At 34.4% G+C, this 14861-nt stretch overlaps 2 protein-coding genes across 2 annotated transcripts in view; one reads left to right on the top strand and one right to left on the bottom strand.

Annotated features, from left to right (window-relative positions):
- Adk2 (Adenosine kinase 2) overlaps positions 1-14861 on the top strand; it is a 38219-nt gene that overhangs the window by 16540 nt on the left and 6818 nt on the right. Inside the window, exons 3-7 of the mRNA XM_089098579.1 lie at positions 2903-3038; positions 6873-7018; positions 9839-10009; positions 10546-10705; positions 12597-12683. Coding sequence (XP_088954705.1) covers positions 2903-3038; positions 6873-7018; positions 9839-10009; positions 10546-10705; positions 12597-12683 — 700 coding nt within the window. The remainder of the gene's footprint in view (positions 1-2902; positions 3039-6872; positions 7019-9838; positions 10010-10545; positions 10706-12596; positions 12684-14861) is intronic.
- The window catches only part of LOC148945027 (uncharacterized), a 60728-nt gene continuing 57227 nt past the window's right edge, over positions 11361-14861 (bottom strand). Inside the window, exon 8 of the mRNA XM_089098577.1 lies at positions 11361-11470. Coding sequence (XP_088954703.1) covers positions 11439-11470 — 32 coding nt within the window. The 3' untranslated portion in view covers positions 11361-11438. The remainder of the gene's footprint in view (positions 11471-14861) is intronic.

Below are 14861 nucleotides of genomic sequence, written 5' to 3'. Positions count from 1 at the left end.
TTGATGAGCTCAAAACCTCCAGTTTAGGGATTTAGACCCTAGTGACTTCATTTTGATCAGTCGCCATTTTCAAGGAGTTCCGAGACCTTTTCAAAATTCTCGAGAATAGTCCTTACAATAAACATTTACTACTAAATTAAACCTAGCTAATAGCTATTACTCCTCAATCATCTTCAAAGAAAATTTTTTGTCTTTACGGTTTTTTCTCCAAGCACGTTTTAATTTTTTTTAATTAAAAATTTTTTTTTAATTTTCGGTTACTTTGGGCTGTAGTTTGGTCTTTGCTCGATTGCAGCTACTTTTGCAACAAATTTTTGTTTGGAAGAAGGGGTGGTTATATTATAGAATGTATATATATATATATATATATATATATATATATATATATATATATATATATATATATATATATATATATATATATATATATATATATATATATATATATATATATATATATATATATATATATTGAGGGATTCTTCCTTCCTGAGACTGGTCTGAATTACCCCTAACTGAACAAATTTAAAAATAGTAGCCTCAAAATGCATTTTTCTCAAATTGAATTCGTATTAATTTGTAAGTCACTTTATTCGTAAAATCTGATGATCTTCTTTTCATTTTCTGCGATTGGACGGTTCCCAGGCTATGTGGGGTCTAAAACATTATACGAATATTTTTGGAAAAACAGAAGCATTACATTACTTTACAGAGGGTTATTTTAAACCTCAGGTCTGTGTTTACGGTACTCCTGTACTAAACGCACTCTTTTATATAGTGCTAGTTCGGTTAATGCTAATGAAATAAATAAAATAGGATGAATAATAATAGTTTAGAAACAAATTTGGGCTGTATATTTGCACTTTAGGGGAGGGTGGGGGGCAAAGCATAACATAAATTATATACGTATCCTAACCTAACCTAGGTACCTTTCCCCCCTAAACCCCCAAAAAACAACAATTTAGATACAGTTCTTGCCTTTGTTTATATCCCAGAAGGCAACGTAAACCTGTTTTTTTATCACGCGTCTCGGTCTATTTCGTGACTGGTATGCATTGCCGTATATAAAAGAGTCCGTTTAGTAGAAGAGTATCGCGTTTTCTCTCCGTCGTCATCTTTCATATAGTACAGATTACCTCGTTTCATATAGTACAAATCATCATCCTTAATTCTGTAAGGATTAAAATCCTTAATTCTGCATCATTCTTGATTTAGCATTCTGTAAAGTGCCTTTTCCAGGTACTTTTTGGAAAACAGTAACCAAAATATGTATTGTAGTTTGAAAGTTGATGTTCATGCTCTGATACTTCTTGTGAAGTTGCAATGATAGAGCCACAGTGCAGTGTGAAGTTGTACATTTGCATATTTAGAACTATGGTGCAGTTGAAGATTCTGACTTGCGAAAAAAAATTAGAATCTTCGTCCCATGTTTGGGTCTACCTTCTCAAGTAGTTTTTATGTTTGGTTTTCCGGAATTGGTAGTGACTGGTATTGCTTTTCTTTTTCTTGTTTGTCCTCCGTTTCTTCTTCTTGATTGTAAGAAGTGTTATTAATAAAATTCAACTTAAAATTTCCGTCCCGTTTTTGCTCTTTTTGTGCAGTAAAATAATAAATATGACCCAATAAGGGTAAATAAATTTGACACACAATAAATTTGACCATTAAGGGTCCAAAGTCTCGCCAAGTGAAAATTCTAAGATAGGCAATTGATTCAACATGGTTGTAAAGATATATAACTACATAGTTTTTAGGGAAAAGTTATCATAGGTTCATTCGCCTCTAAACCTTTCATCTTTGTTTTCCGATTGAATATGTCAGTAATCCTGTAAAAAATTCATTCGCTTTTTTGTCTTTTTTTTTAGTTCCAGCCCCCTCTCTTTCTTAAAATCCTAGATCCGTTACTGAGTAGCATCAAAAGACGCAATATATAGCTAATCTTGATTTTTTTCTTTTTATTCTAATTATCTATGATGAAACTTTTCACAGGTTTACTCGAATCTTTCGCGTAGCACAACCCTTTCCGTGCTGACCTAACAATCCTTTGATTTGGCGAGGAAGTGGTTTCAAATCTCAAAGCTTTGTTTTTATATTTCTATATAATTGACATACTAGCCATTAGTCTATAGAGACCATTGGCCATACATGAAGTTGGAAAAAAACCGAAAAAATACGAACAAAAAATAAATATTTAGAGTAATTGTTTTATATTTAACTTTTTTGCGCTGAGATCGGTTTGGGGTAGGTCCATGCCGAAACATTTGTTTCCTTTCTACTGGATGAAAATTCCCCTCGTCTTGGTTTCTCAATTATTTTTTGAAATTAAATCTAAAAGTTTTTTTTTAATACGTTAAAATTTAAAACGGAAAAGAAAACTAATTTCCACGAACGGGAGGAGCTCTCACTTTCAACGTTCAAGGGGTTGCCTGTGCTTTACTATAATTTATTTCACTTCTGTAAAGCTCCTAGAACAGAATCGTTGAGGACTAAGGTGGCCAACTCACGAAATGCAGGGGTAAATATTTTTCTACTCTTTTTACAAAAACATGCAAGAAAGTCTTTAAAAAACCTGGGGGAGGGGGGGAGGAATTATTGTTTTTTCCTTTCAATGACAATACCCCAAAAATGAACGGGGGACAATGAAATCCATGGTGAACCAAATTTTGCACGTTTTAGGTCATACTGTCACCCTTTAGTTGTATTTAGAAAAAAAAAAATTCCGTGTATAATTAATTTTATATGAAAAGATGCACGCTAAAACGAAGAATTCACATAATGTTTGTGAATTCTTCTTGATATTTTTTATTATTATTTTGTATTATAACTCTATTGCCTTCTTCTAAAAATGGCTAGCTAGATTATAATTTATGCAACAGGGCCTTGCTAAATTCGTTCTTTTTTCCAGTGGATACTACCTGAACGAAATATAACAACATTCTTAGGATGTGTTGGAAACGATATTTTTAGCAAAACTTTGGAAGAAAAAGCAAGAGAAGCCGGTGTCGATGTTGTTTATGAATACTCAGAGAAAGATACAACTGGTAATATTTTTGCTTATTTTTATAATGAGGACACAGAAATGCTCTGTCCGTAACGGCTGGGGTTCGAGTCTTGGTGTTGGTGGTTATTTTTGATTTGGAAGGGGGGTCACCACCGGACTCTGTAAGCTCAGCTAGAGTCGACCCAGCTCTAAACGGGTAACTAGGCGAACCTGGGGGAAAACATGGGAAACGTCGAGGGATTTACCCCCACCCACACATTGTACTCTCGGCTGTAACTAGAGAAACAGGAGATCGGTACTTTTGCTACGTAGACCATTGGTCAGCATGCGAAAATGTTTATGTTTGTTTTGTTATTATGGAGAAAATGCGGTCATATTGTGAAATGTAAACCTGAACAAAATATATTTCAGCCTTATGATGTCCTGATAATTGCAGACCAAGGTCGTACCCAGGTTTTTTTCGGGGGGGGGGGGGGTCCTCAAATTTTTTTTTCGGGAGGGGGATTTACACAAAAAAGACCTCAAAGAACGCATACAAAATTTGTTTATATCCATTCTTGGTACTTTTTTACGAGTCAAACAGACATTTCGGGGGTGGGGGGGGGTCAAACCCCCTAACCGAAAAACTGGCAGATGTCATTGGGAGATTGCAATGTCTAGGTTGGTATAAATTGGTGTAGATGGAATCGTAGCAATGGTATAATATAAAAAGAAAAATGGCAACAGTTATGGACTCCTGCAATTTAGTCATTATAATCAAGACGTTATTTGATCATAAGATGACCCTAAGTCAACATGCTATTGCAAATCGAAAACGGGAAGATCGATATACGATGCTAGGGTATATAAGAGGGTATGATATTAAAAATAAAGGACGCTAGCAGTGTCTAGGGTTAATCTAAAGCTAAAAATATGAAGGGGAACTACCTTCTTGTAAGCTATGACGTTGATACAGGATTAGAATTGAAGGGAAACTTTCGTGGAGCAGTTGACAATGAAAATAGAACTTATACATTGGCCGTGTAGAAGATAGATGGGATAATTTGATGAAAGTTGATTGCGAAGTAGCAGTATTGTTGGATATTTGATTATAGGCTATTATTAGTGACAAAACATAAAATTGCGAAGAAGAGAGAAAACTGGGATAACTTTCACTGGCTGTGATTGTCCTCGTTTTCTCTCTTCGCAAGTTTATGTCTTGTCATGACTAACCAGTGTGGTCTCAGAAATTATTATTAGTAACCATGTTGGATGTAATAAGTAGAATAGACAAGGCTGAGGAGATTTATCTGAGTTGGAAATCTTTGGAAGAATATGAAAATTGGTCTGTGAACCATGTGCGAAGTCAGACGATAAGTCTGTGATTAGAATATTAAAAACTTCGGCATAACTGTGATTAAGTACGGATGGGAAGCGTGGGTACTTGGAAAAACAAAGGAAGAATTTGATCAATATTTTCTAGAGGAAAAGTCTAGGGATAGTTCTGGCTACTGGTTTGACTGGCCGTATATTGCCCGTTAGTCTTCGATGTCGGCCGTTTGTCGTTCGAAAGGCTATACGGCAATATATAGTTCGATACCATTTTTTGGGCTCTAATAACAAAAAGGCTGAGATGGCTAGGACACGTTTTACGGATGAACGTCGAAAGAGTTCCAAAGATAGATCATTTCGGGCAGCCATCTAGTTCTGAAGGGAAAGCAGGTCATCCTCGAATGTGGTGGGAAGAGGTCATAAAGAAGATTTTAAAGGAAACCAGAAATTCGCGGGAGGGCGCAAATAATCTTTGAATCGATTTGAATGAAGGAGGAGAGTAGGCGGATGTGTAGGCCTCTTGGGGCTCGGTGGTGCAGCAACTTGTTAGTAGTAATAGTAGATACACTGAACATGGTGGCCGGCGCTTACCATTTAAATTTCTATTTAAATGAATTTCTGTTCGTTTTAAGTTTTGGTGTTGCTCCTTACTTTCAGTTGAAAAAACTGTTTTTTTTTTTAATTTAATTTCTGATCGTTTTTAATAATACCAGGAAATCTGGCTCTCTCTCCCTGAAAAATTCCAGTAGGCCTACTTGTTTATTATACGCCACTCACAAGTTTACGCTGTGGAAATTTCGAGAACAAACCGGTTTCTCAATTTGTTTCTTCGTTATTTTAGAAACAAACTTGGACTATATATTTGCACATTAGGGGGGGGGGGGAGGGTAAAGTATAGCGGGTCTGCATGCAAACAATTATTCTGCATATTATTGAGTAAGAATTGTTTACTGACTTCAAACCACAGTTTATATAATTATCCAGTATGATCATTCCCTATCTCAACCATTATAAAAACCCGGACCGGGGTGCGAGTGCTCCAGAGAAAGTAGAAACATAGGCGGCATCATATCTTTTCACGGGTAGATAAGTCAGACGCGAAACTATCGGAAACAAGTGGAAACCCGCTATTACGAATAATGCACTTAGTAACCATTTCTCATTGATAGATGCAAACACACTGATCCATAACTGCACGAAGAAGTGGGAGGAGCTTTTTGTTCGCACCGAGAACGAAGACCAGAAATGATCTGCGATAAGCTTACTGGATAATTATATAAACTGTGCTTCAAACTGTCCAAATTTTTTACCCCCCTTATGTACAAATATATAGCCCAAATTATATATTTCCCATCTATTCTGTCACTTGTCTTGTCTCGCGCTAGGCTGAAAGAAACTAACGAAGAAACCGGTTTGTTCTCGAGTTTTAAACACAGCGTAAACTTGAGTGAGTGGCGTACAATACACAAGTACCAAAATTTCTTCCCCCTACGGAAAATTAAAAAACAGAACTCAAGTAAAATTCTCAAATTTGGAAAGCCTTATTTTCCACGGGAGGGGGGGTATTTTCCGGGGGGATAAATGCCTAGAACCGCTGAACATACATGCATAAGTACTAAGCCAGGGCTACATTCAGGATTTCGTTCTATTAGGGGGTGGAGGAGGGTCTACCAAAAAATTGTTGATGGAGGAGGGGGAGACAGGGGGTTACCAAATATTTAAAATAGGGGGTTTACCTTTCGGTGACTACATGTTTTTTTACGCCCATTTAAAAACCGGTTTATGGATTGAAGAAATATTTTCTCATATTTTTAGGAGAAGAATATACCTGAATTTTTGACTAATTTATGAATTGGAGAATAGTCGGGGGGGGGGGGTGAATATCTAAAAAAAAAATTTAAGAGTTAATCGTGTAATTCGGCGCAAAAATCTAGGAAATTTCAATGCTGGACTTTATTGATTTTGGCTCTGAACCAATGGCAAGAATATTTTTGTGTTGATCTTCCTTTCAGGAAATATTTTTTGTGAAAACACGATCTTTGGAGCTAATCAGTAATTTGACGTTAAATATAAGGAGAATTTGAATGCTGGGCTTGATTAATTTTGACTCTGGACTAATGGCCAAAATAGTTTACGTCTTAATCCATGTTTTCAGGAAATTTGCGTATAAAAGTACGATATTTAGAAGCCAATCATTCTTTGTCTTTCAATTATTAATAAAAATTATTATTTTTTATTTGATGACTTAGACGTTTTTGGTACTAGTGGTTATTTTCAAGAAATGCCCTACAAAAGTTTTGTTAGTCAGTCAGGTAATTCGACGCTGAGGTAAAAAAAAATTCCTAAGGTGAACTTGATCACTTTTTGCTCTGAATGAAGGACCATTATATCTCTGGTACTAATCCTTATTTTTAAGATAGGACCTTAAAATAGTTTAATGCGAAGAGGGAGTCGCGTAATTTGACACTAATATAAAAAAAAAGTTAAAGGTGGAATTATCTATTTTGTTCTGAGCAGGTAATTCGTCCTCAGTATATTTTTCTTATGCATGCCCTCTTCGCAGGAACTTGTGCTGTTTTGATCACTGAGGGAGGCAAGCAACGTTCCCTCTGTGCCAACTTAGCAGCAGCCAATCATTTTTCAACTGCTCACATTGAGAAATCTCAACATAAGGAACTAATACATTCAGCAGACTTTTATTACATCACGGTAATTTTTATTTTCTTAAACATGGAGAGTTAAAGATAAGACATTTTAGGTCCTTATTATAGTGGGTAATTTATTTCCCACTGAATAGACGGGGGGGGGGGGTATTATAGGGGGATACTATAAGTAGTGACTTTTAATTTTATCAGCGCTCCCAAGTTAAACGGTGAAAATAAATTAGCAAAATCAATAACCTGAATTTGATCACGCTTTCTATCAGTAAAAATTCAAACACTAACAATTAGTCAATTTCTAAAGACAACTTCACCTTCAAAAACAAATCTACTTAAACTGTTGGTTATTTTGTTGTACCGAAGTTAAAAAAGACATACGTAATTAGTTAGTATCTGACTAAGAAGATCCAAGAGGCAGGTCTACTGTAGTACTATAGTTCATGAATATAGGACCCGCCTATAGGCGGATTCTATAGCACATGAATATGGTCAGTGAGTCTATAATGTACAAGTCCAGAGAAGTGGCTTATTTTAAATAGACTCCAAAGCTAAGTTACCAAAATTAAGCCCTTTATTTTTAGCAGGGTTGCCACTCAAGGCACTAGTGCACCTTTGTTACGTTTTTTTTTTGGCTGATATAGTGTTTTTACCGGCTATTGCATCGATTATAAGACAACAAATGTGCACAGAAGTGATGTTATTCATAATGAGTAGAAAAAAATATCTCATTTTTTTTTCATAAAAATGAAAATTCTAAATGCTAATATTTTAAATTCAAATGTTTTTCATAAGACATATAACCGAAAAGAAGTGTATAGTCCTTCCAAAAGGTCCTTTGACAATTGAGTTCGAGCTAGGAAGATCTAAAAAAAAAATTGCAGCAATAAAAGAGAAAATGGGAAAATAAAACTGAATTTTTAGGAAAACCTTCTGAAGAAGCAGTAAGGGGAATCGTTTTATTCAGCTTTAAGAGGAGATCAGGTTTTGACCCGCATCTTTTTCAATTCGGGTGACCTTTTGTTTTCTTTGATATCCTCTGAAATCTATTTTCAAAGTTACAGCCATAGATTTTGTTGTATTTTTTTTGTGTTTCACTGTCTTCACAGAATGGTAATTTAGTTCTTCTTAATTTTTCTTTGCCTTACTCTACTTGTCTTTAAAGTCAGTTTTGTTTATCGATAAGAGTTGTTTGCTTTCCATTTTTACTGTCATGAGGAATGACACCTGAACATTATCTGTAATATCTTAGTTGTAATTTTAATGTAGTTTCAATGTGATTTCAATCAATGACAGTTCAGTAGTTTAGGCAGTGGCAGATACAGACAGATCAGTAGTTTAGGTCATTGATTAGTGATCAATGGTCAGTGGCGGTATTTACTAAAATATGTTGTAGGCCTATAGTGAAAATCCTATATAAAAAAAATGGGCATCGGTTTTTCTACTTCTAAATTAAAAAAAAATAAAAATCGTTAAAGCCTTGTAAAAAATGCCATAAAATTCCTATGGTACCAAGAGTTTTAAAGAAGGTTAGTTTGACCTGGAGGCTAGTAAAAAAAACAAGCTAGGAATTAATAAAACCGTGGACAAGACAATGCTGTTTTTATTATACAACAAATAGATGCAAATAATTTGGTCAAAATTTTAAAAATCACCACAACCCTTCACAAAAATCCATAAAATTCTTAATGGTGTCACGAATTCAGAGTATTGAAGAAGAAGAAAAACCTGAAAACTAGCTATAATAGAAGGTACATAATAGATCTTATTGGATATTGAGGATCATTATCCTCATTTCTTCATTATCGACTTTTGTTTTGCCTTAGTTTTACCCTTTTGTTTTCTTTATTATCCTCATCCTCATTATCGCCTTTTGTTTTGCCTTTTTGTTTTCTTCATTATCTTCATTTCCTCATTATCCTCACTTGATTTTGCTTTTTTATTCAGAATTTTAAGTCATCCGCGTTTGGTTTTGTCTTCCAGTTTTATTCATTTTTGTAGTTTTTTTCGTACGTAAAAAAAATAGACTACCTTTTAGAATCTAACAAAATAAAGAAATACGAAAATAGGGAATCGGTATTATAGATGGTGTAAAAATAGAAATGAATAGATAATTTAAAACTCGGACTTCTATCTAATATTTCGTCAGCCGAGTATCAAAAGGACGTAGCTACACAATTGTAAACTTTTAGAACAACAAAAGATAAACCTTAGAACTTTTTATTTCCCCTCCGATGACCGTAAAACAAAAACAGATCGATACGTAAATTTGCATATCAATCAGTTTTAGTTTTACGGTTATTGGGGCTAAATAAAAAAATTGTGTTTTTTTTTGCTGTTCTTGTAATTTACATATATGGAGATACCTCTAATAAATTTAGAAGAGGCTAAGGTGTAAATATTTTAACATTTTGACTGTTGTGAATGTTACACATAGGAAAATGAAATAGATGTCCCCATACCGCATTGTATTCAGTGGAAGATAAAAGGTAATTGAATTTTCGGCATTAGAAAAAATAATACAGAATGAAAATAAATTCAGAAAGCTTTCAATTCTTTTCATCATTTATGCACACACGTTAGGCCCAGAGGGAGTGGGATCCAGTACTGGAAAATTGTATTTATGACACTATTTTTCAGTTCACCTACTGGACTCTATCCTACCAATTTCAGGAGATGTTTCGTGTGATGTATTTGAACACGATCCCTAATTTATTCATCTATAACACTCCCGTAGATAAAAACGCAAAAGAAACATATTTTAAGTACGTTTTTTTTATGTATATAAAAACGTACTTTAAGACGCGCATGATCTTTATAGACACCCTATATCAACGATGTATTTTCTTTATATAAAATATTTTCTTTTCAGGGTTTCTTCCTAACTGTGAATGTTGATGTTATTTTGACAATTGCTAAGCATGCTTGTGAGAAGAACAAGCTGTTTATGATGAATTTGAATGCCCCCTTTCTAGTCCAATTTTTTAAGGAACAAATGATGTCTGTTTTTGGATATATAGATATCCTTTTCGGAAATGATACGGTATGTTTGTTGCCATGTTTTTCACTTAGGTTCAGTTTTACTTTTGTGATGTTTTTATTTTCATTGACGTTTATTCGTATACTTTGTATGCTATTTTTTTTTCTACTGAAATTCTATCGTTTGTATGCTGGTTGTGTTTTTTTGGTTGGGTTTTTATGCTCAGTGGCCGTCTTCAGCAAATAAAAGACCCCTATGTATGTGACCGAAATATCCAGAGATTTTTTTTGTGTTTCTCTGTCAAATAAAAGGATTTTCCCTATTGAACTGTTATTTATATGTCATGGAACGGTAGCGTGGTCTTCAAAATTACTTGATTTTTATTTCTTGTTTTTTAATTTCTTTTTTTTTTCATTTCATGTTTGTCATTCCATTTCTGCTTTTTAATTTCTGTTTTTCAAGTTTTTCTTTTTTTACCCTCTTACATTACATTGTTTTCTTTACATATCTTGAAGCTATATTCCACATTTTTTATAGTCTTTACATGTATATATATTTACATTTTCAAGATATTTTCATTCACGCTTCTGTTCTTTCAGGAATTTGAAACATTTGCTTTGGAGCATAAACTTGCCGAGAAAGACAACATGGACATGAAAAGAGTAGCTTTGGATATAACACAAATGCCTAAATTTAATAGTAAACGACAGAGGATTGTTATTGTAACTCAAGGAGAGAAACCAGTTCTTGTTGCTCATGGTAAGAATTATAATAAAGCGGATCGATCCTCCTTCTTAGAATATACCGATGCTAGACGTATATAATAGTCCCCCCTCCCTTCCCAGTGGTAGTTCTTGCCTGTGGCGGATCCCGGGGGGCGGGGGGGGGCTTCGAGCGTAGTCTAAAGTAGTGTAATTTACTTAATTAACTCAAGTTTGCGTTAATTAAACTTGCTCCTAACGCAAGTTTATCGGATCAACCTATTTTGCGCTCCGCCCCCCTTAATTTTGTTTTTCGGACCAACCTATTTTACCCCCCCCCCCAAAAAAAAAACCTGGTTCTTGCCTCTCTTGCTTTTGGGGCTAAAGCTTGATCCCCACAAAATTGGCAGTTCAAATTTTAACAAAATTTTCATTTATTCACAAAATTTTCCATTTATTTAAATCTAAATTTTCTTACTTTAGCCTCTGGAAATTATTAGTTATCTCATTCCAATTAATTGCTTCGAATGCTTTGCGTTCTATGCTCATTAACGCTTAATCATTTAGTCATTCCTAGTACATAATCGATCTGAGGTACGCTAATATTAGTCTCAGTTTACTTAACGACCACTCACTACAGGCCACCAACATTGCAGTCGCTAATAATATTTGGTAGGCAACTTACGTTTGCGAAGATCCCTTCATCTCCGTATTATGTCTTCATCTTCAACATCTTTGAAGATGTTCAATCAAATCGTCTATTCGACCATCTATCAAATCATCTTTATCATCTATTCGACATCTTCATGTCGAAATGACGTATCTGCAAAATGTTAGGAATGGCTAAGGGTATTAAGTTTGAACTTTGAAGGGACGTTGAAGGGATTGTCAGATTGCCAGAATAGTGGTTCTGTAATATCCTAGGAACGGCTAAGGGTATTGAAATGGTTTTTTCAGGGATTATTCAGGGAGTGCTGATGAACGGTCTGGTAGGAAATTGAAAACTTTCAGGGAGTTTTAGGTGGTTCTGTTGGGTAAATAAAGGGGGAAGATATGACAAGGAGTTTTCTAAATTGTTTGCGCTGAGGGGTTAAGAAAGGGGCTTAAAATTCATGTCTCTGTTGCATCAAAACATTTTCCTTCATAAAACTTTTATGGGACATATACTCTACAGTTTAAAATAGCGAGGTATTTTAAAAGTTATTATAGGCTTTCAGGTTATCAAAAGGGTAAATATGCAATATCTCAGGAACGAGTTAGGGTATCAAGTTCAATCTGTCAGGGAGAGGAAAGAGGTAAGTGGGGAAACAAGATTGTGTAAACTAGCACTTGCTGCATATTTTTTTAAATTTTTGAAAGAATTATTTTTTTAAAGTTTTCTTTTGAAAAAGTGAAAAAATTAAGAAATAATGTGGTAGAATGACACAAAATATATTTTTTTATTTGGTTAGTCATTGTTTATTATTTGCGAGATGGGTTGCCTAAAAAGTCAAAGAGCACATTTGTAAAGAATTGTTTAGGTTATTTCTCTTAAAAAGAAAGCTAAGTTTGTTTTTGAGAGTAAGGAGTTAGTTTTTTAGTTCTAATATGCAGGGAAATGTCACAAGTCGGTTTTTTTTTAGTTAATTGTGGATACATGTTGTTACATTACGAAGCACTAATCAATGTTCGTTTTAATTGTTGAGTTCGCTGTTTATTTCCATGAGAAAAAATTTGTTTTTAACTAATTTTGTTAAATTAGTCCAGTTTTTTTTAAATTAAAAAATATGACTAAATCTTTATTTAAATATTTTATTAGCAGATTATTAAATTATTGAAATTCCACGACTATCCAAAAATTAATCAAATAATACCTTGGTGTCAGTCGTTTTGCCACAATTTAGCTAACTTTTGCATGTCAAATGTGGAAATATCATCTATAAATTTATAACAGTATTTTATGTTAATAGATGGCATTGTAACAGAGTTTCCTGTTATTGAAGTTCCAAAGGAAAAGTTGGTCGACACAAACGGTGCTGGAGATGCCTTCGTTGGAGGTGAGTCATTCTGAAAGACCATATATCACTAGGGTTCAAGGGCTGGTAATATTACAGTAGATGTGAATTAGATTTAGTGTTAGATGTGTTTTGATGTGATTTAGGGCCAGATTAGACTTTGATTTGTGTGCTCAGACGAATTTTTCATAATTTTCTAAATTCTGGCTGTGAGCAGCATTTATTTTTTTGAAAATACGTTTTTGTTTAGAGTTAAAAGTCAGTTTGGGGCTTAAAAAAAAAAAAAAAATAAAGTCATGACCGAGGAAAAGTCGCAAGGAAAAATTTGGTAGGATTCTTGTCTATGCCCTCTTCTGGAGGAAGCCCCAAGTTATTATTTATACTACTACAACTACTACTACTAACAACTCACCGCAGCACCAAGCCGCCTGAGGCCAACACAGCTACGCACGCTCCTCCTCCATCCCAATTTATTCAAATCCTCCCTTTTTACACCCGCCCACGAAATTCCCATTTCCTTTCAATCTGTCTTTATGACGTCCTCCCACCCCAGACGAGAACGACCTGCTTTCCGTTTAGCGCTAGATGGCTCGACGAAAAGAACAATCTTCGGCAATCTGTCATCCTTCATTTGCACAACGTGCCCTAGCCACCTCAACCTTTCTTTCATTATAGCCCTAGAGAGTGGTATTGAACCACATTTTTCGTATAGCCTATTGTTTGAAATACGGTCAGTCAACCGGGTACCCAGAACAATCCTTGAGCAATTTCTCTGGAAAACATCTAGAAAATCTTCATTCGCTTTTCGGAGCGCCCATGCTTCAGAGCCATATTTAACCACTGTCACCTCTGTAGCTTCTAATATTCTAATCTTGGTTTGCAGACTTATCTTCCTATTCTTCAAAACTTTTTTTTACTGTGAAAAAACACCCTGAGCCTTGGCTAACACTAACTAATTTGTTATTGAGCTAATTTAATTGAGCTAATTTATAACACCAAGCATCAAATTTCTGTAACAAAATTCTTATTTTAAATATGCAGAAGGTTTACGCTAAGCATATAATTTTTCGGGTTGCTTCCACCTAAACCATGTTTTTACCACTAAATTGTTGTTTTTATTTTAAATTCTGGGATTAATCAATATTAATTTCCCCATGTGGCCGTATTTTAAATATTTAGTGCCAGTTGTTTCTTTTTATCAAAGAAATACTTTTTTAAAAGCAGAGGCGGATCCAGGATTTTTTTTAGGGGGGGAGGGGCGCAAAATAGGTTGATCCGAAACATTTTTTAAGGGGGGAGGGGCGCAAAATAGGTTGATCGGATAAAACTTGCGTTAGGAGCAAGTTTAATTAACGCAAACTTGAGTTAATTAAGTAAGTTACACTACTTTAGTCTACGCTAGGGGGGGGGGGGGCTCGCCCTCCTGGATCCGCCACTGTTTCAAAGATTCTAGAATTTAAAAACACCCTTTTTCATTGATATTAATTATTTATGAAATTATTTGTCAGGTTTTTCAGGATATTTGAGATCGGACCAAATCAAAAATAAAAATAAAATGTAACAATGATTATGAAAATAAAACAAAAATAAGTAAAAATTTTGTGTTTACCGTATTTTCCTTCAGAAGAAAATGTTTTCTTCTTTCCTTCAGAAAAACACGTTATTCAACATTTCCGTCTGAATAAGGCTATTTCCGTGTAATTTCCGTATAAGAATGAATAAGGGTATTTTGCTATTTATGTATAATTTTCAGTGCCGGAGGTTTTTTTTTCAAAAATTTCTATACTCAATAGAAAATAAAAACTGAAACGAAAATTTTCAACTCATTTTTTCTTTCTATTCAGAAGAAACAATTTAGTGGTTAACGGACTACCATTTAGAATACTTGAAACCAGGGAAATGTTGAATAAGGGGAATTTCTCCCTTTAGGTTTTTTTGGTCCCCGCTCCTAGATTTTGAAAGGTATCTTTGTGGTATTTTTATTGAAAAAAAAAACAAAAAAAACAACAAAATTGTTCTCTTACGATTTATACAATTGTAGAAACGTATTTTCTTCGCAAGATACATGCGTTTATTGGTGTTATGTATTTATATGTTTGTAGAATGAACGCCTTGAATTCAGAATATTTCAAGCATTGGAAAGCGAAGCATAATTTCAATCAGATATTTAAAGATAACTACTTCTACTACTAAAAAGTGACCGCAGCACCAAGCTGCATG

Source organism: Artemia sp. Qi Xiang Cuo, chromosome 13 (assembly GCF_049724085.1).
Source record: "Artemia sp. Qi Xiang Cuo chromosome 13, ASM4972408v1, whole genome shotgun sequence".
In the NCBI taxonomy this organism is placed as follows: Eukaryota; Metazoa; Arthropoda; class Branchiopoda; order Anostraca; family Artemiidae; genus Artemia; species Artemia sp. Qi Xiang Cuo.
The sequence above is the reverse complement of the archived record's forward strand: the minus strand, read 5'-3'. Positions and strand labels throughout refer to the sequence as shown.